This window comes from Passer domesticus, chromosome 3 (genome assembly GCF_036417665.1).
Source record: "Passer domesticus isolate bPasDom1 chromosome 3, bPasDom1.hap1, whole genome shotgun sequence".
NCBI classification, from domain to species: domain Eukaryota; kingdom Metazoa; phylum Chordata; class Aves; order Passeriformes; family Passeridae; genus Passer; species Passer domesticus.
Genome location: NC_087476.1, coordinates 103,145,729 through 103,167,920, shown reverse-complemented (window position 1 = coordinate 103,167,920; position 22,192 = coordinate 103,145,729). Strand labels below are relative to the sequence as shown.

Genomic DNA, 22,192 nt, shown 5'->3' with positions numbered 1-22,192 from the left:
TCCACCAGGCCCTTGCCTTTGGTTTGTCCAGAATAAAAAGCTCTTTCTTCCCCAGTGGAAGTTTGGAGTAACCAGTGTTTCATCTCAGGCCATTGTCATAGTGCCTTCCAGATTTGTTCCTTGTGCCTCTAACACAGAGATTCCAATTGAATTTCTGAGTTTGCAGATCAACTAAATAACAATAACCTAGTGATTCTAAACACTACTAGTTGAAAAAAAAAAATACTCCTTTAGAGTTAGTTACTGAAATGTCATGCACAAGTGAAAACCTCACTGGTTAGAATCTAATTTCTGGAAATTGCTGAGTCAGAATGCTCCAGAACCAGCCCATTGATGTGGCCAAACTCACTTAGAGCTGGTAGTCATTAAAGAGAGCCCATGAGCTGAGACAGTTCCATGTCTCTTCAGAGAAAGTTTGAGGCAAAATAAACCTTGTCACACCTGAACAGACATGTCAAATTAAAGCGTAAAGCTGGTCAGATATGCCATTGCTAGTTAGTTAAAACAGACTGAGCAAAATAGAAACATTCCATGTATTTTAGTTTTAGCAAAACTATGTTTCTAAAGGTAAGCAGGCGTTTTATTGCCAGGTTGCCTATCTGCCTGCTTTGAAAACTTCCTGGTAGAGTTTTGGAGTTTGTTACTGTGAGTTGTTTTGTTTTTAATTATTAAACTAAGGGGGAAGGAGGAGTAGTCTTCTCTCACAGAGGCTGTATAATAGCCCTAATATCTGGGCTTTTTTGTATTCTAAACTGGAATGAAGCACAGTTGTGAAATCCAAAGACTGAACACTCAGTTTTCCTATGGCTTATTGATAACCTTGAACAAACCCCCTAAAATATCCGTCATTCATTATTGAAGTTGTTCAGATTAGCCATTGTAGGTTTACCAGGAAGCTGCAGAAGAGCATGCATGGCAGTGGTAGAAAAGGTCACTTGAGAAGCAATTTGTTTTCTTCTCACACCAATCCTTCTTTGGCTATTTTTTGAGTACTTGTAGGTAACTACTGACATTCCTGAGAAATATTCCTGAGGTCGTGTGTCTCAGAAAGATATTTCTCCCATGAATCTTTAGAGAGTTTACAGGGATGTGATGGTATTCCTGTGTTATCTGAATCTGTGATCCAACCTTAGGTTGCTTAAAATTCAGTTTCTCATCTCTATCTTTTCCTCCTCCTCCTGACGTCTGTTGCAACTGGTGTTGTTCTTTCACATAGCAGGTGGTGAACAGGACATTTGAAGAGAAAAATCCTAAGGAATATATCCTGTGCCCAAGCTTTGCTGATTTGACATTCTGTCCTGCAGTGTGCAGATAGCTACAGTATAAGGAGATCAAATATACATCACCAATAGACAGGAGCTTTGAAATACAAGTTTACAATGTATTTATATAACTGTACATGATGACAGTTTCAGTGTGTAAAATCAGCACCTGGAGAACTTTGGTGTTTTATTAAGCTCTGATTTTGTCTAAGTTAATTATAACAACATTAATTATCTGCCATGTCACTTGTACACTTCAATTTCATGTCCTTTTATTCAAAGCAGTGGAGTTTGGTGGAGTTGTTTTTGAGAATTGCTGTTCGAGTTAAAGGAAGGAAAAGGGGCCAGGGAGTTCTTGCTTTCTTAATTTTAAAGTAGATTTCTGCACAGTTGTAGTTCCAGATACAGCATCTTAGTAAAAAAAATTGTTGATACACATGTCCAAAACAATAGGATTAAAACAGGTATCATACAGGGAAAGCTATTTAGATTGTCATAATTTATATTTTATATAGAATAATATATAAATATATAATGATTGTGGTCCTTTTGGTGTTGAAGAGCTTACTTTTTTTATAATGATTTTTTAAAAATAATTTAAAAATTTTCTTTACACCAACTATATCTTCTCTACATTGTTTTCTAGAAATGGGAATCCCTTCATCAGTAGACCTTGTGAGCAGTGACCCAAGCCTCATGGTAGCATCATTTAACAGTGGGCACACTAGCATTTTTAACATGGAGACACGGCAGCGAATTCTTACCCTGGAGTCCAGTGTGGATACTAGTATGTATCAAAAGCCCCAAACCAACCAAAGGGAAAAAAAATTTACTTGTTTAAATGGATACTGTTGATAATCTTTTCAGTGTTTCCAAAGAATCAGGCAGTGTCATGAGAAATTATAAAATGGTTTATGTTAGAAGCTGTTTTCTGAGATATAACAGTAAATTGTTACTACTGCAATAGATCTCACAGGTATTGCAGTAGCAGAAGAATGTGCATACTTCTGAAATAAGATAGAAACAAGCTCACACTCTGAATTCCTCTTCAAGGGATAGTAGCATGAAAAAAGCCCAAGTTTCTTTAATACAACTTCGTGATTTTTGTAGATTCAATATATCTCTTTTCTCTTCAGTCCAAAATTGCAAAAAAAGAGGCAATATCAGGAAAATTTAACATTACATTTATTTAAAATTTTGGAGTGTGTGTCAATTCTTTGTTATTTTTCCTCAGAGGTATCCATCTTCTAAGCTTTATTGCACTCTTAACTCATTTGGACTTGGGCTTTAGTTGAAATTTTCACTGAAGGAGGAAAGCAAAGCTCCAGAGAAAGAGTATTAATTCACAGGGTCTCTTTGTGATCTGTATAATGACTGGGATCATGGCAATGACCAATACTAGAAGTTTTATAGGACACTGTGAAGAGCCTGCTATCAGTACATTATTTTACTCTGACTTTACAAAAGAGACCAGAATGAGCTGAAGCATAAGGTTTCATAATCTGGCACAATGGTAAAACTTAATTTTGATATTTCTTCCCTTACTCTTAGGGATTTATGTCACTATTCTACTATTTAATTATATTTTTTAAAAGGACTAAACCATTCTTGTTGGCTTTGCTTGTGTGTTTTAAAATATAAATGACTGTAATTTTATAAGAGCAAATGGAAAGTGCCATCTCTCTTCTTTAGGTTATTCCTTACTGTGCTGGATTTCTTCTTTTAACCCACATCTTTGTTCCTGTCTAAAAAAAATCAGTTCTGAATTAGTTAAAGCAATTCACTGGAAGCCACCTTTATTCTTCCCTCCCCTTCTCCCTTCTGTTTTTTTCACCTACTCCTTGCTGTAATTCTGTAATGTTCCTTTAGGAAAACAAGACCTTGGTATGGCAACCAGCACTCCCTGTTTAGTGGCTTTAGTTATGTAACAGTACTACAAAGTTTACATGTGTTTTAAATAAATAAATAATTATTTCTACAAGAACTAGACAAGAGGAAAATGTCACCTGGAATGCCCTACCACACTATTTAGGGACTCTTCTGCTCAGTATAAGCCTCTGCTTGGCATTTTCAAACTGTGAGAATGGCTGGCTGTGATGAAAGTTCATGTGCTTTAAGCAATTTAGGGGTGTTTATGAATGTGGAGTTTTTTTCCCCTAATTTTTACTTTCATAATTTCTAAGTGTCTTGTGGATGCTGACATTGCTTTCTGGTTGAGATTTTTATGGAAAGGTATAAAATGAATCTTTAACATTTTAATAGGAAGTGAGCCTTCAGTAGTATTCTATTTTGTTTATTTTAGTAAGAATTTAGATTAAATTATGTGAATGTTCTTTGGAAGCAATTTAGCTAAATACAGTCAACATGAAAGACAATATATGTGTTTTGATGTTCTGGGTAATGACTATGGGTTTTTTCATAATCTGTGCCTCTTAAGACACCTCTTGCATTAACCTGTGCATCATAGCAATGCCTGGATTGCTAACCAGAAAATTCCTATGCTTTTTTTCTCTGTGTGTGTATCTATATCTATATATATGCATGCTATTTCAGAATTACTGGAGGCAAGAAAATTGGCTCTCCTATGAATAGTCTAGCATCCTTTTCTTAAATAATAATAATTTCAGTACATATATATCAGATAATAAGTGGTAGATTTTGTTTACTTCAAACATACTGCCTGCAGTGTTTATTTACTTGTCCTGTGTGCTATGAAGAGTTTGACTTGGCAAAAGGAGGAATGTATGTGAATGAAGTGTTTTCACTCAGTTTTTGGTTTCACACTTTTGCCTGATGTGCCTATCTAAAACCATGTCCAAAAGTTGGACCTTATTTGGCATACATATGTTTTATGTAAGTCTCTGTCTTGAGTAGTTTGGAAGGTATTTTAGAGGAAAGTGCATAACATAAGGTGCTAGCTGAAAGTTGCCAGGGGTATTTTGCAAATTAGATTGATTACACATATATATTTCTTAGTAGCAGTCTTTCAAAGAACTTAGTAACTTACTTACACTGATGTGTGTGGGTTTTTTCTTAGCAGTCAGTTCTTCCTGTCAGATAAACAGAGTCATCAGCCATCCAACTCTTCCAATTAGTATCACTGCTCATGAAGACAGACACATCAAATTCTACGACAACAACACAGGTATGCATCTTTCCAGCAGGTCTTAGCCATTGTATAATATAAATCATATTCCCAATTTTGTTATGATCAATATTATTTACACAAATGCTAGGGGATGTCAAGAATTGTATAGCCTCTGAAGCAGAAATCTCTCATCACCAACAGAGTACAAAGATTGCCAGCTCACTTAAAGCTTTGTTGGCAAAGTGATAAGGAACTTGGCTCTCTCTGTCCATTCTTTTAGAATGCCCTATATATGGGGTTTATAAATATTTAACATAAAAGGTGTCATTTTCAAAATCTTCATGCTCTTATGTTTATGTTTCTTCTGTTGGTTGTCTGTATTATTTTGCTCTTGAGAGCAGGAACCTCTGGCACTCCTTTAGTGCTTCCTAGATTTCTGCCACATTTGACCCATGAGTTCTTATTTTTAACATTAAATCGTTGCTGTAATTATAATAAGCTGTGATAAAACATGAATTCCCTCTGAGACTACTAACACTATCCCCTACTGCCATGTAGTTTATATTCATTGCTTCCAGCCCCTGCCTTCTTCCCCATCCAAGATCTTACGTGAGAACTCCATTAATACACTTGAGGGGCAGATATTTAAAATGCACAGTGATTGCAGTATCAGCGTGGCTTAAAGCGAAGGTCTCATAAACGTTGGTGATACTGTTACTGTGGTTCTTGGGAACTGTAAACATTAAGATACTGATTTCTTGTATAATTTTTATGATTCAGTCATGGGACAATATCTCTTGTGTTTTTATCAGCTGTGGTAGGGTCATAAGCAGTGAATACAGATAACAAAGTTAACTGCAGAAAATAACCTAAATAAATCTTTTCTTTCAAAGGAAAACTGATCCACTCCATGGTAGCACACTTAGATGCAGTTACAAGTTTAGCTGTTGATCCTAATGGCTTGTATTTGATGTCTGGCAGTAAGTACATTCAGATTTCATTTTCTTTTTCTCATAATGGTGGCAGGCATGCAAATTATAAAGAAAACTGTTTTCCTTTTCTTTAGGCCATGACTGCTCGATTCGCTTGTGGAATCTTGAAAGCAAGACCTGCATCCAAGAATTTACTGCCCATCGCAAAAAATTTGATGAGTCCATTCATGATGTGGCTTTCCACCCATCCAAATGTTATATTGCCAGTGCAGGAGCAGATGCCCTGGCTAAAGTGTTTGTATGACAGAGTGCTTCCCATTCAACTTTAGCTTTGTATATATTTAACCAGCTGCACAAAAGAGAAGAGGAGGGCATGAGTTGTTTTATCTTGCCCTATAATTCAGAGAATGTTTGTAAGTGTGTAGTTTTGCAGGGTGCTGTTTTCTAAATTGACGTTCGTTCTGGTTTCTGTGAGCTCAGCTGGTGCTGAGAGCTTGGAATCTCTCAGTTTCAAATAGTTTAAAAAATAAAAAAAGCTTTTATTTAGAGGGTGTGAATTTTCGTCCAGGCAGGCCTTGGGTGAAACTAGGTCTACGTATTCTCTATTAATAAAATGGAGTACTGGAAAGAAGGGGTCTAATTGCATCAGGGAGTAGGAAAAGAGGGAAACTTCCTAGGATGCTTCTCATTGAAGAATCTTAATGTACTCAAATCACCTGGAAAAAGTGATTCAAAGTCAGCTCTTTACTGTATCATGTTAGAGGCACTTTGTCATCCCTTTGGTGTATGAATAAAGTAGATCTTGTTCAGAGAGCAGTAGCAGATAGTTAATCTCAGCCACCTGGCTGCTAGCCTAAGATAAATGCAATTAAAGGAAGGCAAATTACTAACATACATTAAAATGCAGTAAAGTTTCTGTTACATCTTCTGTGTTTCTCAGTAAATATTTTGTTTGCAAAAAAAAATATATAATTTTTTTAAGACTGTATTAGAGTATGGCTAGAAACTGAGCCTTTAGTCTAAATCCCAGTTAACAACAGACTGATGCAGTCTGTGTATACTGTAGTAGCAAATTTAACTTATTCAGATTTTAATGCTGTTTGTTCTTGGAGATCTGGCACAAGAAATTATCACAAAGCTTTCTAAAAAAGCTGTCCTACAATTTTAGCTATCAAACATTCATCTCCTCTTTCTGTTCCTGCTAAAAAGGGTATCATTCTGGGCATTATGGATAACAGTGAAATACTGATGCTTTGTATGAATCCTTTTAGTGGAATAGGGGGAAACTGTACAAAGCTCCATCAGTTTGAGAGATTCTGCTACTGCTAGAATATTTCCCAGCTGCACCATTTGAGGGACTTTACCTTGTCCACTTCACAGGGTGTATGTGCCATTGATTGGGTTACCTGAAGAATGAGTGCTTCTTATAATTACTCAACAGATGTGCTTTGATTATCTATTCAGAGCTTCTCTGTTGATTTGACAAATAACTTTTAATCCAATCTGTTAGTCTTTTTATCCCTTCTTAAAGGATGGTGAGTGAGTTCTTTTCTGTTATGTGTCATCATCAGAATTAATATTATTCATAAGCATGAAGTTGGTGTTTTTCTCTGATGGGAATGAAGAGCAGAATTTTTTCTGGAGTTGATTTCTGGTGCTGATATGAGTAGGAAAGAACTCAGTGCAACTCTTCATGTACCAGCCTGAGGTTAAGACTGGAAACTGATACATAAATCCTTACCTTTAAACTGACACTTCATAAGCAGGAGTCATGGAACGATATCAACATGAGGTTTGACTATGTTGTTTTTAGAGTGCCATTTGGGGATGGGACCATATTTGAAGTTGATCTCAGAGTTTAAAGCAAGTATATTATTTAGAATAAAAGGTTGACCTGTGCTATTTGAGCCTGCTACACATTATATGTACTGCTAAAATATTCTGGAATACCTTTTATTGCTCAGAATATTCACATATGTCACTTCATGATATTGATATGCAATATATTTCCTTAGATAAGATTAGAACTTTTTCCATGAAACAGATGACTACAATAATAATACAGATTATTTAGTTTTTATAAAATGTTTTGGTTATGATGAAAAGGAGGAAACTTGGCTGCAAAACTGAGCATTCAACTTTGTGAGAGTTTTGTGTACTTGACTCATATTCTTTCAGTGTCATTATTTTATTTCTTTTTGAAGAGAAAATGACAAAAATTTATTTGAAAATTCTAAAAGTTATGTATATTATATATGTGTATATATATTGTAAACATGTATTAAATGTGTCTAGTAAGGGAAGACTCCATGGGTGCATTTTAATGTTTTAGTATTAAGAGTTCTCTTGAGTTTGTGTATACAAAGGATAATGGTGTGAGTATGAAATGAATGTTGTGTTTTTGCTTACACAATATAATATGTAGTCACAGTTGTTTAAATTGCTGTACATAAAAACTAATAGGCCAGCATGCTTGTTTTTAAAGACTGTCATTCTGATTACAATTGGAATGTAAGAAGTGGCTGTTCAAATGTGAATTGAAAGATGTTTCCTTCTCACTATTGAGCTCCTGCTCAAACCGAAAAGTGATTTTTTTAAAAGCTGGCAATAGCTAGAGGATGAGGTGCCTTTAAAAAACAAAACAAAACAAATGTAGCCTTACAAAGAGGTTGTGGAATATATATATTTTTGTGCTTGTCTTCATAATTGATGTCAATGTCTTTTTACTGTACTTGCTCACATACTTGTAGGACTGCAGGGTATTGTGCATGAGCCTGTCAGATCTTCTGAGCATCATCGTAGGAGATAAGGTTGAAAATATTATTTAGGTTATCTAGTCCATCTGCTTGCTAAAGCGGGGTTGTAGACTTGTGCATTCTAATATTGTCTTGGCCAGTGAGACTTTATATGTTCTGAAACAATTAGGCTTCCTTTTAAAGATTATTTCAATTATTGCATCTCACTGGCAGGAGGATTTATGTGATATTTAGTAGCTCTTTTTTGTAACTTCATGTCAGTATTCCAAGCCATCTTTTGTGCCATTTTATATATTCTTCATAGTCTCTGTAATTTGGAACCTCCATGCACACACTGGTTCTGTCTGTATATTTTCATTCCTTTCTGCTTTCTTCAAGCTGTTTTTTTAGTCTGCTTTTTTTTTTTGCACAACATTTTCTTGTTTTCATCCTTTAAGCTCAAGTCTCCAGATATTGGTGTCCATACCACCATTCCACATGCATGATTTGTTGGACTTAGTCTGAGGGTCATCTGTTAAGTGTGGTTGTTAGTTGGTTTGGTTTATCCTCTCTAATGCTATGCTTTTGTGTAGGAAGACCAAGCTTTTGATGTCTGACAAACTTAAATCATGTTTCTTTATTTATGACAAGTCCTTTAAATAACATTTGAGCATTGCTGCTTTTCAAGTTTCTTCTTCACTTTTAGTATGTCATGATACTTTTGCAGCTAGAGACTTAATTCCTGTTTCCTAATTATCCTGGATCTTACAAGTTTTGAACTTCTGACCTCTGAGGGCACTAAATTATTTTTATTTGTTCCCCGTTTCTGTGCAGTTCTTCCTGGTTCAGTGTAATTAGTAACTTTCATTAGTGTGATACATATGTTTATTCAAAGTATAAACAAAAGTGGACCCAAGGCTTATTCTTGGAAAAAATATTTTTCTGCAATATCATTAGATAGCATTTTACCATTACTATTTTTCCCATATCTAATTTACATGGTAATTTTTTAATGGTTAACTCATATAATTTTTGTGTATGTTAGCCTGTGCTAATGATTTTGGTTTTACTAACTAATTTAATGGCAGAATTTTCAGTCCTTCTGTATGTTGAAAGTTGGTCCACCAGTTTAAATACTCTCACTTGTACTCTAATTTACTTCATTGGGCTGTTTGCTTTCACTTATTTGATTCAGTTACCAAAACACTTGCACAGAATTATTTGGAGTAACTTGGAAGAAGTTGTAGATATATTGTGTCACCTTACTAAATCCTAGTGTCTGCATTTACTTTTGGGCCTCAGAGAGGAAACTTCCACATAAAAGATTCACTACTTTCATCTCATTCGTCTTTATTTTGATAAAATATGTTCTTCAGCAAGAAGCCTGTAGAACTGTACGCCATATACTGTAGACTATTTTTTTAGGGTGTGTATTTTCAAATAATGTTATGTTAAAGCAGTCCCATGTAATTTGGTTGAGTAAGTGTGTGGTGTTCACCATACAGCTTTGTGATTAGATCATACAACACTGTTTTTCAGTTGTGAATTTAAAGTGACCAGAGATTTGTTCTTTTGAATAAAAGTCTGAGAGATAAAGGACTTAGTTACACTGCCTTTTCAGTACATTTATTGGATCACAGATGTGTTGCCTTTCCCTGCCTCCTTAGGTTTTAACAGTGTAATTTTGGAGAGCATCAATTTCTGTAAACTCATGTATTCTTTGAGCAGTGTTTGATGGGCAGAACTGTGAAAACAAACAGTTGAAAAGTGGGCATAACTGTCAGATAATCAAGTCTTGGTTTTACTAATTTTTTTCAAGTATTTGGAAACATGTGCAGGCTGTGGCTTGACAGTGTGCAGACTGTCTGTCCCAGGTATCCAAGAGCCTGCTTGGTGCCTGTGTGAAATACCTAGTCAACCTGAGATGCATTAAGGAAGAAAATGCAGCCATTGTGGTTGTCCTGTGCTGAAATTTGTGGCTGTTTAGTGGCAGTTGGTTTGGACTACACTGTTAGAAATTAAGAAATCAAAATACGATACTTAACCTCTTCCATGTGGTAAATTGACTTGTATAAGACATGGCAATCTTTGACATGGCAATATGAGTTTTCTGGGACAGCTCCTGTTCATGAGCATCTTAGAGATGCTTGGCATAGTTGTTACTATTGAATGACTGAGAGGATGAAGAGATTTCCTTGAAAAAAAATGCAGATGTTACTATTAAGTGACTAAGAGGATGGAAAAAATTTCCTTGAAAAAAAATTCTCAGATGTTTCAGGAAGCTCTTTTTTTCCATAAGGACATGAAGATATTGAGAATATTTTATGTGAATTTGATACCATATTTAGTTGAAGAAAGTTTACAATAGGTGAACAGTGTTGACTCTTTCATCATCAATGTCTTCTGTAAGCTTAGAGACAGAGTTATGGAAATTATTTGCCTGTAAAATGCCAGTGAAAGACTCTGCCACGTTCCTGCTGAGCAGCAGAGAAACTGATGGACAACAGTGTTGCTCCATCCAGTTATGTCAGGGGCGTTTTACAAAAAATAACCCTTATTGTAAAAGATAGTGTTAAATACAGCAGAGCAAATGAACAAACTCCTGGAGAGGGTGGGGAAGGACTGGGATGACTCTTGTGTAAATAGTCCTTGTTTGGGCAAACGCTCTTGTTTAGTTAGGTGGGAATGTTCCCAGGAGGGAGGATGATTGGAAACGTGACCTTTAAAAAAATGTCTGTGCCTGCACTAACGAACATACCTGTGCAGGTTATCTATCCTTTTGGTATGTGCTTTCTATCATCCCACTTAAATTTCCCTTTAGGATGTATTTTCTGAGAATCTTAAAATCTCATCTGCAGTGAGCTCTTACTGCAGGATAAATGTCATAAAAAAACTTCTGATTTTTCTCTTTGGAGTGGTTTTTTGAAGGGTGGTAGAGCTTCAGCTTCAGCCCAGTCCCCTCACCACAAAAGGCTGATTTGTACCTCCTTACACCCAGTTTATTTAATTTTGGTGTGTTATCTCTTAGCCTGCCTTCTGAATTGGTTTTGCTGTTCTGTAGTCAGTTGTGAAAGCTTATAAATTGCTGTATCATTTAAAATATTTTTGGGAATGTGAATTCCACTACAGAAGACATAAATCCAATTGAATAGTATAATTTGTGGATCTCATCTGGTTTGTTGTCAGGAGAGACTTGTTGTTAGACTGTAAAATCCAAACTATGGCTGAGCTAAAAAGGCATTTAACGATATGATATTCTTAGCCCAACTTCTTCCTGCCTAAGTGTAGATTGTGGTACTGTGTGTTAGACTACTTTTGCCCTGCTCATGCTGCCAAGCCATGCTGTGATCCTGGGAGATCACAACAGTGTTTAAACCATAACCTGTGCATGTGTTTCTAAGCTGCTCAAAGCCTTTTATTGATGTGGTCCTCCAGGCCAGTCTTCTTTGGTTCCCTTAAGTTTGCATTGCAGGCTCCCAAAATTACTTCCTGGCTATTTTGAGTAACCCTTGGTCCTCACACCAGAGTATTAGACTGTGGTGTTGAGAAAAGATTTATACAGCTGGATTTGTACTATTCTGAAAGGGAAAGGATAACTTATTGCCAAGCCAAATATTGTCATTATTTTTGGATTACTTGTGAAAAGCAGCCAAAAACATTGTATAAGGGATAAACGATGGACTTCAAGCTAATATTTTTCCATTAAGAATTTATTTTTTTATGCTTCCTGTCATCAAGATACAGTGCTTTGGAATGTAGCTTGTTTTCAGATATGTGGCTCCTAGAATTGTTTCCTTGCAGTTGGACATTTGCAAATTTGCATCAGTTTTGAAAACTGTCTCATATGTGTTAGGACTTCTTTTGGAAATGCAGACTGAGCATGTTAGCTAATGATTTCTTGTACCTTTATATTCCAGGCAGACTGAAAAGCAGTCTTGTGCTATGTTTTCCTTGAATAGTGCATCTGAAAAAAACTTGTAGAAGGAACTCCATGACGAGATGACTTTTGTTGTTGTAAGGTTCTCTGTTGACATTTGTCAGCTTTGCATTGTATTTTGCATAATTATCTGCAGTTAACTGTCAGGTTGAAAAAGACAAATTTCTTTGCCATATGGACTGTAGCTTGAAAATTGTTTTTTGTTGTTGTTGCTTATATTAATACACTTTTTTCTTTTCTGATAGAACTTAGAGATACCTGATAGCTCTCTTTAGGAGAAGTTACTACAGGTGATAACCACTAACATGTTAGTAATTACAGTGGCTTCCCTTCTGTTCTGGGTCACTTCCATGGCAGATTGTTGATATGAAAAGGCTACTGTGGCTGATATACAGACAGCTTGAGGAAATTAAGATTCCCCTTCAGAACTATGGCTAGGTTATGATTTTATACACCAGTTTTGAATGACTACTTTGAAACAATGTTGGGCTTCAGATGTCTTGCAGAATTTTGGATCCAAATGAGAAGTACGTACTTGTTGAGTAATAGTCTACTTGTCATTTTTTTGTGTATGGCTCAGTACAAGGCTGTGTCAAAATTGCAGTACCACCAAAATTACCTTGTTTAAATGCAACTGTTGTACAAAAGTGAATGTTATTTTGAGTGAGAAATTATGTTTTCTAATTTATCAAGGAAATTGTTTTCTTGGGAGTAAGCATCCATAAATGTAATATATTTCATGATTTTGAAAAGGCTTATTAATCATGGGACATGAGAAAAATGAAAGTGATTCAATCTCCAAAGATTTGTTTAGCGTTTATTATTACAAGTATAAATTTTTGCTTTAAATGGAAATGCTTATTCAGAAACTTAGTATTAAACTTCTTACTAAAATTCAGTAGTTTAAACTACTGGATATTATCCAGTAGTTTAAAATGCTGGATAAATATCTAAAATGGCAAAGATAGAAAATTCAGAGGGAGATTATTTTGAAATACGCCAGTGTAATTTTGAGCTTCTCAAGTGCAGCCCTGAATTTTCTCTTTTTCACTGCAATTCATATTTTGTGAAACTTCTTGGATAGGTTATATTTAAAGCTACATTCACTTGCCTGAACAAGTCAAATAAATATTTTGTCATTTAAAATTATATAGATCTGCTTATGTTAGTGTGCCGTTTAAAATGAGACCCCATTGAGGTAACCATGCAGGTATTTGTGTTGGTATGACAGTAGTGAAGTGGGGTATCTGTGTACTGTACCCGCATTCTGTGCTGAGCAAAATCACACGGACTTCCAGAAATAAGCAATGGTTTTTAAGAGCAGCTTTATTTAATGTTGCAGCAGCAAGTGTCATTTGTACCATATAATTATGTAAATTGGGTGCTAATAAATACTATTTTTCAACATTTTGCATTGTGTTCATAATTCTGCATTTTGTCACAAGATATGTGTGGTTTTGGAGTGAGTGCTAGGAGGGGAAAGTGCATAAGAGTAAGACAAGTAGAGTTGGTTGGAGGGGCTTGAGGTAACTCCATGAGAAATTCCTGCTGAGCTGTGCAGCCTTGGTTTTTCTGTTCTCTGTATGTCTTGGTTTCGTACTGCTGCACCAGCTTGGCTCTGTTGACACCCCACATCCTTCCATGTGCTGAGGCACGTGGTCCCTGTGTGGGGGTGAATGTGGGGTGAGCAGACACGCGGAGTGGGTGCGGTTCTGCAGGAGCTGGTCTGGTCTGTCAGCAGGCCTTGTTCACAGCCAGACACGTGGCTCTTCCAAGGACAGCGTTCATTCAGTGTAAAAATAAACGCGTGGTTCTGCCCTCGGGGAGAGGATGAGGGAGAGCAAACCACACATCACAGATGGCAGCTGTGTTTCTACAGGAAGGTGCTCAGAACGGCACTGAGCGGGTGGCAGGAGAACCTACACAGACCTGCGCAGAACAAGTTGTCAGCGAGCCCATTCTGTTTTTTCTGAGCTTGTAGGTGGGTAAGTGAAGTTCTCATCTTTTCTTGGTAGGTTTAAAATAGCCTGATTTTGTCCTACTCATCCTCCTGCCTCATTTGGAAGGAGGAATCGCTTTATGAATTGACAGAACAATCTCATTCACACCAGTGTGAATGCCTCTAGAAGATTCCTGAGGTAGGAGGAGAGAAGATTTAGTGAATAACATGAGCGACCCTCACATGGGGGAGGCATTCTTAACATGCTTATGGGTTTGCCTACAACATGGCCCCATGATGATTTGCATGTGAGGGAAGTGAGTATACTTGATAATACAGTGGAACTTATACAATTTCTTGTGCTTAAAAAGAAGTAATTTCTATGAGTCTTGGAATTTTTGAACTGCACTGTCAGAGTTCTCATTAGAAATCAGAGAATGGGTTAAACTGGTGTAAGGAAAATAACATGTTTCTTGCTGTTCAGTAAGACTGACACAGTTGATTGTGAGCAGTGTTGCTGATGCAGTGCTAAAACCCTCATCCCCCTTCCTCCCCCAGTTTAACAAGGAAAAATGATTATTTTGAGGAATTTGAACTATCCAGCTGCATAGATGTACATATGTAATGTTTCCAGTATGTATGTGATTTAGCAAATATAAATGGCCTGATACTGTCCAAGATGTCTCAAAATGAGATGGGAATGGAAAAGAAAAGGGATCAAGTTGTCTCCATAATGTTGCTCGTGGACAGAGAAAAATAGCTAACAGAATGATAATGGCTTTGTTCAACCATGAAGTAATTTAAGGTATGTAATACCACAGAAAAGTAACTTAATTTGATGTCTTGGTAATATTTCTGATACTACCTACTGCTTGCTTTGGCTTTCTAAATAGATAACATGGATGATTTTCTGTGGGGTTACAGGTAGGGTGTTGACTCACTAAATATATTTAGATTAGGTTGATCCTGGCTGGATGCTTAACTCCAGAGCTTTTCCTGATTACTGGTCTAGTTCCCCCTGTGTGCTGGAGAGCCATGGGGAAGGAGTGCGAGGAGGAAGGGGAAGCTTGTCTGCCCCCCTGTCAGCAGCAGCCATGGAGAAACTCCTCTTGCCAAACTGGCAAAGCAGCAGCAGCTGAGGAGCAGGAGGTGCACGCTGTGGACAGTGCCTTCTGTGCAGGGTGGCACAGTGGCAGCAGAAATGCTGTGTCCTGCTCTGGAGAAACAGGACTTTGAGTTCCTTCTCTCTGAAGAGATGGCTGAGCGCTTAATTGAATTTGGTGGCTCACTGAGAATGTGAGTGGCTAATGCTGGAGTTGGCAAGAGATGCTGAAACTGAGCTCTGCCAAAGCTTCCAGAGCATGGACATCAGCCAGTATTTCCAGGTGGGTGTTCTGCGTTGTGGTTGCTGAGCACTGATAAGCCCCCAGCCCAACTCTCAGTGCAAAGAAGCTTATTTCTTAGGGAGAGGGTGATCAGACAACACTCTCCGGACTGTGTATGCAGCAGCCAGTTCAGAAAGATCCCATCTGTTCTCGTGGGCATGCCTCTGCCACACAGCAGGTTCCACTGAACTGGTCAGACATCTGAAACTAAGTGGCCCAGCATCAAGTGGCTGGACATCTGGATCCCCTTTTGATTCAGTCCCACATCTAGAAAGTGTGTAGAGCTGGTGTTAGATTTTTTTCAGTTTCCAAAGGAAGTCTGATTCCAAATAAGACATGATCTTGCAGACCTTGGAAACTACATATAATTTTGATGCCCTTCAGTCATTAGGCTTTGCTTCAGTTGACTGATGCCTCTGACAGGTAATTTTGTGGTAGCTCACTCTAAGGATCTTTTTCATCTGAGCATGTTAGAAGGACACCACTGAAGCACCCAGGACTTTGCCAACCCTGCTGAGTCTTCTATAATGTAATAATAACCTCAGATGTGTTTCAGAAACTAAAATTTTGTGGGCTGTATTTGCTGTTTATTTTTTAACCCCATATGAGATGACATGCACTGCATGTACCTTTAAGACAATTTTATTGCAAAAGATATAGCAACTTATGTTGATAAGCTCAAAATAGCTTGTATATGTTACAGAAGGAGTTCTGCTTTCTTCAAACAAATATAGCCCTTTGAACATTTATTTGTATATGTAAGTTACCTTGTTTTTTTAATAAAACAGTATTTAGAGACTTTAGTAGGTGGGAAGTGATTTGATCGCTGTGAAAGGTAAAGGTGAAAAGAAGTGTGTTCTGTGATTGCATGGAAGGGTGTATTCAAAATTTTGAGACTTCAATTTAAGTTTATGGTGCTTATGAATAGGACATCTATGTTTAAACGAGAGTTGGATTGAACCACTTTCACCGTTTGAGTTTGGACAATTTCAGGATCATCCCAAGAAGTAAATAAAAATATACATTAAGAAACAAGCACTATAGTTGTTCTGTAAACTTAAGATAAACCATTTGAACAACAAACCCTGAAGTGTCCCTTATAAATGTTTGACAAAAGATAGCTGTGCAACTTTCCTGTGAAAAAGTATTTGAAAGCTTAATGTCATTGCTTAAACTTTAAGCTTTAGGAAAAAATTATATCCCATATGCATATATCCCTTAGCACATCCTAAAGAGCATGTGTGCTCTAGCTGCTCCTAATATCTGGGCTGCCACTGCACAAGTGAAGCACTGGGGAGTCTCTGCAGGGTACCAATCTTTGGTGCTGCAAGACTACATTCAGTATGGAGAACAATATGTGGTGGTGAGCTGCTGCATTAAAAATTAAACCACAGTATTAAGAGTCACTATAAGTTAGGATTTAGGCCTTTTTCTCAGGCAGTCCCAAATCAAGCCCCAAACAAACAGGTTTTCAGACAATAAATCTGGTGTCTGAACTGAAGTCTCCAGTAAATTCAGCTTATGGGTTTGAGTTTTGTCCATGTAATGTCCCATGTTGACAGAGAAGGATGTGTTCAGCAGAAGGGCAGTGAGGAGCTGGGTCAGGAGATGGGGGATATCAGGAGTTGCTCTGCTCATACCTCATGCCTAACTCTCTATCCTTAATCATTTTTTTTTCAAGCCAAAAGCTATTGCTGTGAAGTGCAGCAGCAGAGATTAGTGGTATAAACTCTGCACACAAATATATTTGTGGATGCTGACAGTGTCCTGTGCTTTCAGTCTGGGTAGAATGGTTGAATTGATGATACTCAGTTAAAGCTGGAACTTAACGTTTCTTCTAAGGGGAAGTGATGAATTTTCACTGTGTAAAACCACTGTTTCATCCAAAATTGGTTTTGATAACCTCTTGAGAGGACCCCAGCCTGGCTTATGTTATCCCACCAGGGGGATCATGCAGAATCTGCTGTTTTCATTAATTTGTGTTATGCTTACTTAGTTGACAGGTTATAAGCTACTTCAGTCATATTTCCAGACATAATGATTTAAAAAATTGTGCTGTTTTTTGCTGATGAGTTTCCCTTATGGCAATTCAGTTAGAATTTATGTGGCTAATAAATAACTTGGCTCATGGTTATTAAAACTATAAATGCTGTTAAGAGCCTGATTTGCAAGTAATATGGCAAATCTGAGTTTTAATTTCTTTCCATTTCCTGTTAGTTTCACAAGCCTGGCACAGCACGGCTTTGATTGCTGTAAGGAGTGTGAGCACTCATGGTTTTTATTGGCTCCTTTGATAACTTTGCTTAATAAATCTATTTTGTTTAATGATACTGGATGGAACATAACCAGCAACTGCTGCTTCCTAAATAGAGTGCAGTTATTTTGGCCCCTCCTCCTGCACTGACTATGACATGGGTAGTTCTCCACTTAAACCAGTGTGTGTTCTGACAGTTCCAGGGCTGTAATAGGTACATTTTGAAATCAGTCCCTAAAAGAAAAGCCTAAATCAGTCCTAAATTTGAGGGAGAGTATCTGTAAATGCTTGAAATTCTGCTTTTCCCAGTGTATAATACAGAACATCAGATAATTTCCTCTTAAATCCTGTTAATGGCTCTTGAATAGCTCTCCTGACACTTAGAGACTGCACTTCTGAGTGTTGATTTAATGACAGTGATGGGGTCTTAAATGCTTTAGTGATTTGAGCAGCTTAAACCCACAGTTTTTCTCAAAGTGTCTCCTGTGTCCTGGCAACACTCCTGTGGTCCTGCAGGCCTTGAACCATCCAAGAGTGAAGGATGAAGCTGAGGGGGAAAGACACTTCTCAAGATCAAGTAATTAATGCAGTGTTGTGGGAGACTAGATTCCAGTTCCTGCGTGTTGGCTGCCTTGTGGATTTGAGACTTTATTGGGGTTGTAGGATTGTAAAGGAGGCAGAGTTGTAAGGTCCTGGGGTTTGAACCTTTCCTCTCTCTTGCTTTCCAGGTACTCAGGGTTTGGATAAATCCCAGTGTTTGAGTTGACACTAGCTGAAGCTTAACTTACTGACAAGACAGCAGTTGGAGAGAGTACCTGCTTTTAGGGTACTCAAACTGTGCTCCCCCTCTGTCTGGTATTTGAGCCCTGATCTGTGTGTCATGTGCCACATGAGGTGTTTCTACCACAGCAGCTCAGCAGCTTGGCCACTCCCTGAAGGGACCTGGGAGGTCACTTCAGGGAACAGGTGGCACGTGTTAAGGAACTTGTGTGTGTCCAAAGGTGAGAATTGGGCAAGCTGGGGCTCTGTGCTGGAAGTAACTCTTCAAAACAGCTGCAATTATTTCCACCATGTTTACTGCCTCTTCTGCTATCCATCTAAATCAGTTTCTGACGCCCACAATGAAAAAAAAAATCAACAGTCTACGCAGAGCATTATCATGCATAGGCACAGAGACAGAGCTGCAATCAACCTTGCTGACTGGAAAGTGCCAGAGGGAAACACCTCCAGTGTTTCTGAACTGAGGACTGGCATTGTTTCTGTGGCACTTGTCATGCCTTTAGCACAGCACCCAAGGGTCCTGCCTTGCTTGAGTCCATCAGTTCCGTGGCTGGGAGTTAAACTCTGTGCAAATGTTTTGGATGAGCTGATTAACATAGCGGTAGAGGTTGTCAAATTCATCCACAAAGAAGGAATGCTCCTTAGCAGGGTCTGATGCAATGGCTTCCAGTTCATCTGGGGCTGCCCAAGCAACTCCAACAGAGTAAGCGATGACTCCTGGAAAGAAACCCAAAGTTTAGGAAAAGCATGAAAATTTTCACTGCGGTAGATCTAATTAAGACCAATACTGCAAATGTAGTTTGAGATCTCCTAGACATTGCTGCATTTGTGATTATTTATAAGTTTGGTTTTTTTTTTCCTGAAGTTCCTTATTCAGCTATTAAACATATGCTGATCTTGCTGGAGCTCAATGGGAACCCAGAGAAAAGTACTACTCTTCCTTCATAAAGTTTCACCCAGTGCCTTCAAATTATAGCAAACTGCATTTATGTGACCTGGATAAGTGCTGAGGCATGAGGGGAGAGCAGTGGTAGAAGACCTTACCATTTTGGTGAGCTGCCATGGCTGGCACGCTGACATCATCGTAAGACCTGCCATCTGTGATGAGAATCATGATCTTCCTCTTGTTGGGTTTGGACTTGCTGAACAGCTGCTCTGAGGCGTAGCTGATGGCTGCTCCCGTGCTGGTGCCCCCACTCCAGTAACTGATCCTTTTGATGGCGTTCAGCACGTCCTGCTTCGTGCTGTACTTGTCAAAGCTGAACTCCAGCCTCTGCTCGTAGGTGTACTGCACAGCTCCGATGCGCGTGTCGGTGTCCGAAATCTCGAACTCCTTGCTGATGTTGGCCACAAACTGGAGAACCATGCGGAAGTTGCCGGTGCCGACGCTGCTGGAGCCGTCGATGACGAAGCCGATGTCGGCGGCGTTGAGGCACGTCTTGCTGCAAGCCAGCCGCTCCGTGTCGCACACGCGCTTCACCAGGGGCTGCACCACCTTGTGCAGGCTGAACCAGCTGGGCACGTTGATGGAGTAGAAACCACTTGTCCTGCACACTGCCTGCGAGGCAACACGAGGATAAACGCAATGGAAATTCAGTCTGCCTGCTCCTGCTAGGGTATGTAGCTGAATGGTAAATATAGGCTCCTGGAAAGAGCAGTGCTGGAGTCTGAAATGGCCTCTCCTGCAGTCACCATCTGCTTCCCTGGGAAATGATGTCAGCGTAACATCACAGATACTTGTGTAATGTGACAGTTTTTCCTGCCTTTTTTTTTTTAAACTGTGGGATGGAGCTGATATTATAGTAGTGAAAAAACTGTAATAAGCAAGTTTGCCACCTGTCAGGCTTTTTTATGTGAGTCACATTGTTCGTGGGGAAAGCATCCAAATCCCAGAGCTGGTCTTAGCGTGGCTCCCATGGATATTACAGGAGCCTGTGTCTTTACCAGGTAGCAACTTCAGCTCCCATCATTCAGGACAAGAAAGAAAGTTTTGCCTGCTGACAAACCCTACTACTTTGAAGTGAAACCTGGGGCTTAAGCTGAGGATAACTTGGTTCATACCTTTCCAAGCAGAGAAAACCCAGGCTCATTGTGTTGGCTCTGCCAAATAGTAAAAAAACTAAAATCAAACCCATTAACCTTTATAAGTAAATACTCATAAGGCCAGATCCGTGGGAGGCTTCTATAGGGTTAGTGGGAGTCAGGTGGGTGTGGGTAGGAAGTAGGGCTGGCACAGAAGAGGACATGGGAAAAGTCAAGGGGTGGAGGAGGGGAAGGGTGGGGCAAGGAGGGGAGTGGTGCAAACAGGCTGGATCAAATTGTCTTTGGCTTTAGTGCTTCTTAAAGGCCAATTCCTCAGTTCTCTGGGTGAGAATATTTTGTTAAGCCAGGCTTTCTCTGTCAGCTTTGTGATGGTGTGTGTGTGTGTATCTGAGTGTTTTAAAAGACCAAGGCACTGATGTTCACTTGCATAAAGCCTAACAGCTCCAAGGAAGTTACAGTTGCCTCCAGTCTGGGCTCCTCACGGTGTCCTGCTCTCATTTGCTCTTACTGTCTCACTTCTATTTTTGTGTTATGATGCAGCAGTATCAAGCCACCATTCCCTCCTTACCTTGCTGTTCTGAGCCCACTCTACTCTCAGTTCTGCTGTGTCCCTGGCAGGTTTGCAGAGACTCACTGTGGCTTTGTTCTTTTAAAAACATTACGTGCAAATGAGACTACAATCCAATTATATGCTGACCAGAGACAGTGCAACTCTTTGGAGCAGCTCTGAAGCTCATGGGAGATTTTTCATGGCAGAACAACCCAGCTCAGATGGGAATCTGTTTTCTGAAAATACCAGATAACTCAACCCTGTTTCCTAGGCCCAGTCTGGTCTGCCATTGGTAGGTGTGTCCTGCCCTAGCAGAGTACCAGCTTGTTCTGAAGCACTGTTAATACACAGCTAGTGTTGGTGCCAAATACAAATCAATCAAAGCTTGCATTCTCTTTTTTTTCTGCATATGACAGGGATTTACCATTTTTCCAAGAGCTACCATGAAGTCCATAGAAGCAGAAAGAAATAACTGAAAAATAGCCTTCATCAACAGTAAAAAGAAAATGTTTCAGTTATCCAGTATAGCTGAAAAACTAGGATGTGCATGTGTTGGGACTGTGCCAACCTTTGCTAGTGTGGGACCCGTTTGTAAATGCAACATTGACATTAGGTTGACAGGGCTCCTCACCCTTTCCCTAGTGGGAGATGCACAGCAGGAGGTTTGTGGAAAAAACAATTCCAAATTGCTCAAGCTGCAATTGTACTTTGTCATTTTCCAAATACTCTGTGTTTGGAAAGCTGCTTGTCTCAGTACAACTGCAGGTGTGTGCGAAGGTTTAGTCGGTCAAAAGCCATTTGTTTGATGATGTACCTCAAACCAGAACTTTACTGACTTCATCCCCTTTCTGACCTCAGCATTACTGCCTGGTTTTTGTACAGAAAAACTAAAGACAGTATGTACAAGAAGGAAAAGGAATAACCATAAGTGGTAAGAAGGAAAAGGAAATGTCCTGAAGTAGGTTGAAAAGTTTAGTCAGACTCAGTCTGGTCAAATGCTCACACTCAGTCCTGGTCAGACTTAGCCCACAAGTTACCTTGTCCACAAAGTTTGGTTCAATAACATTCTGCTTTTCACTTTGAGCAGCTGCTTCAACAGTGACAAAGAAAATGTTGATCCCTGATTCTCTGGCCAGCCTGGAGGCCTCTTCCACTCGGTCGGTCGGCCACCCATCCACCATCACTACAACCACATTGGGTGCTCCACCTCGGTTTCCATTAGCATCCAGAAAGAAGTTTTTGTTAACAAATGAAAGTGCCTTCCCTGTAACAGAAGAGGAGTTGATG

General features: G+C 38.9%; 2 protein-coding genes across 11 annotated transcripts in view; one reads left to right on the top strand and one right to left on the bottom strand.

Moving 5' to 3' along the window:
- Nucleotides 1–13,361, top strand: part of STRN (striatin) — a 68,115-nt gene extending 54,754 nt beyond the window's left edge. For 5 of the 6 annotated variants that reach the window (XM_064414771.1, XM_064414768.1, XM_064414770.1 and 2 more), the window contains 4 exons: nt 1,909–2,049; nt 4,300–4,407; nt 5,244–5,330; nt 5,417–13,361. In XM_064414771.1, the coding sequence (XP_064270841.1) occupies nt 1,909–2,049; nt 4,300–4,407; nt 5,244–5,330; nt 5,417–5,586 (506 nt within the window). In that variant the 3' untranslated portion in view covers nt 5,587–13,361. The remainder of the gene's footprint in view (nt 1–1,908; nt 2,050–4,299; nt 4,408–5,243; nt 5,331–5,416) is intronic. The other variant, XM_064414769.1, reaches the window with a different exon arrangement.
- A 2,543-nt stretch (nt 13,362–15,904) lies between these two features.
- Nucleotides 15,905–22,192, bottom strand: part of VIT (vitrin) — a 55,603-nt gene continuing 49,315 nt past the window's right edge. For all 5 annotated transcript variants that reach the window (XM_064414774.1, XM_064414776.1, XM_064414777.1 and 2 more), the window contains exons 17-19: nt 21,943–22,169; nt 19,357–19,870; nt 15,905–19,029 (exon numbers count right to left, since the gene is read on the bottom strand). In XM_064414774.1, the coding sequence (XP_064270844.1) occupies nt 18,851–19,029; nt 19,357–19,870; nt 21,943–22,169 (920 nt within the window). In that variant the 3' untranslated portion in view covers nt 15,905–18,850. The remainder of the gene's footprint in view (nt 19,030–19,356; nt 19,871–21,942; nt 22,170–22,192) is intronic.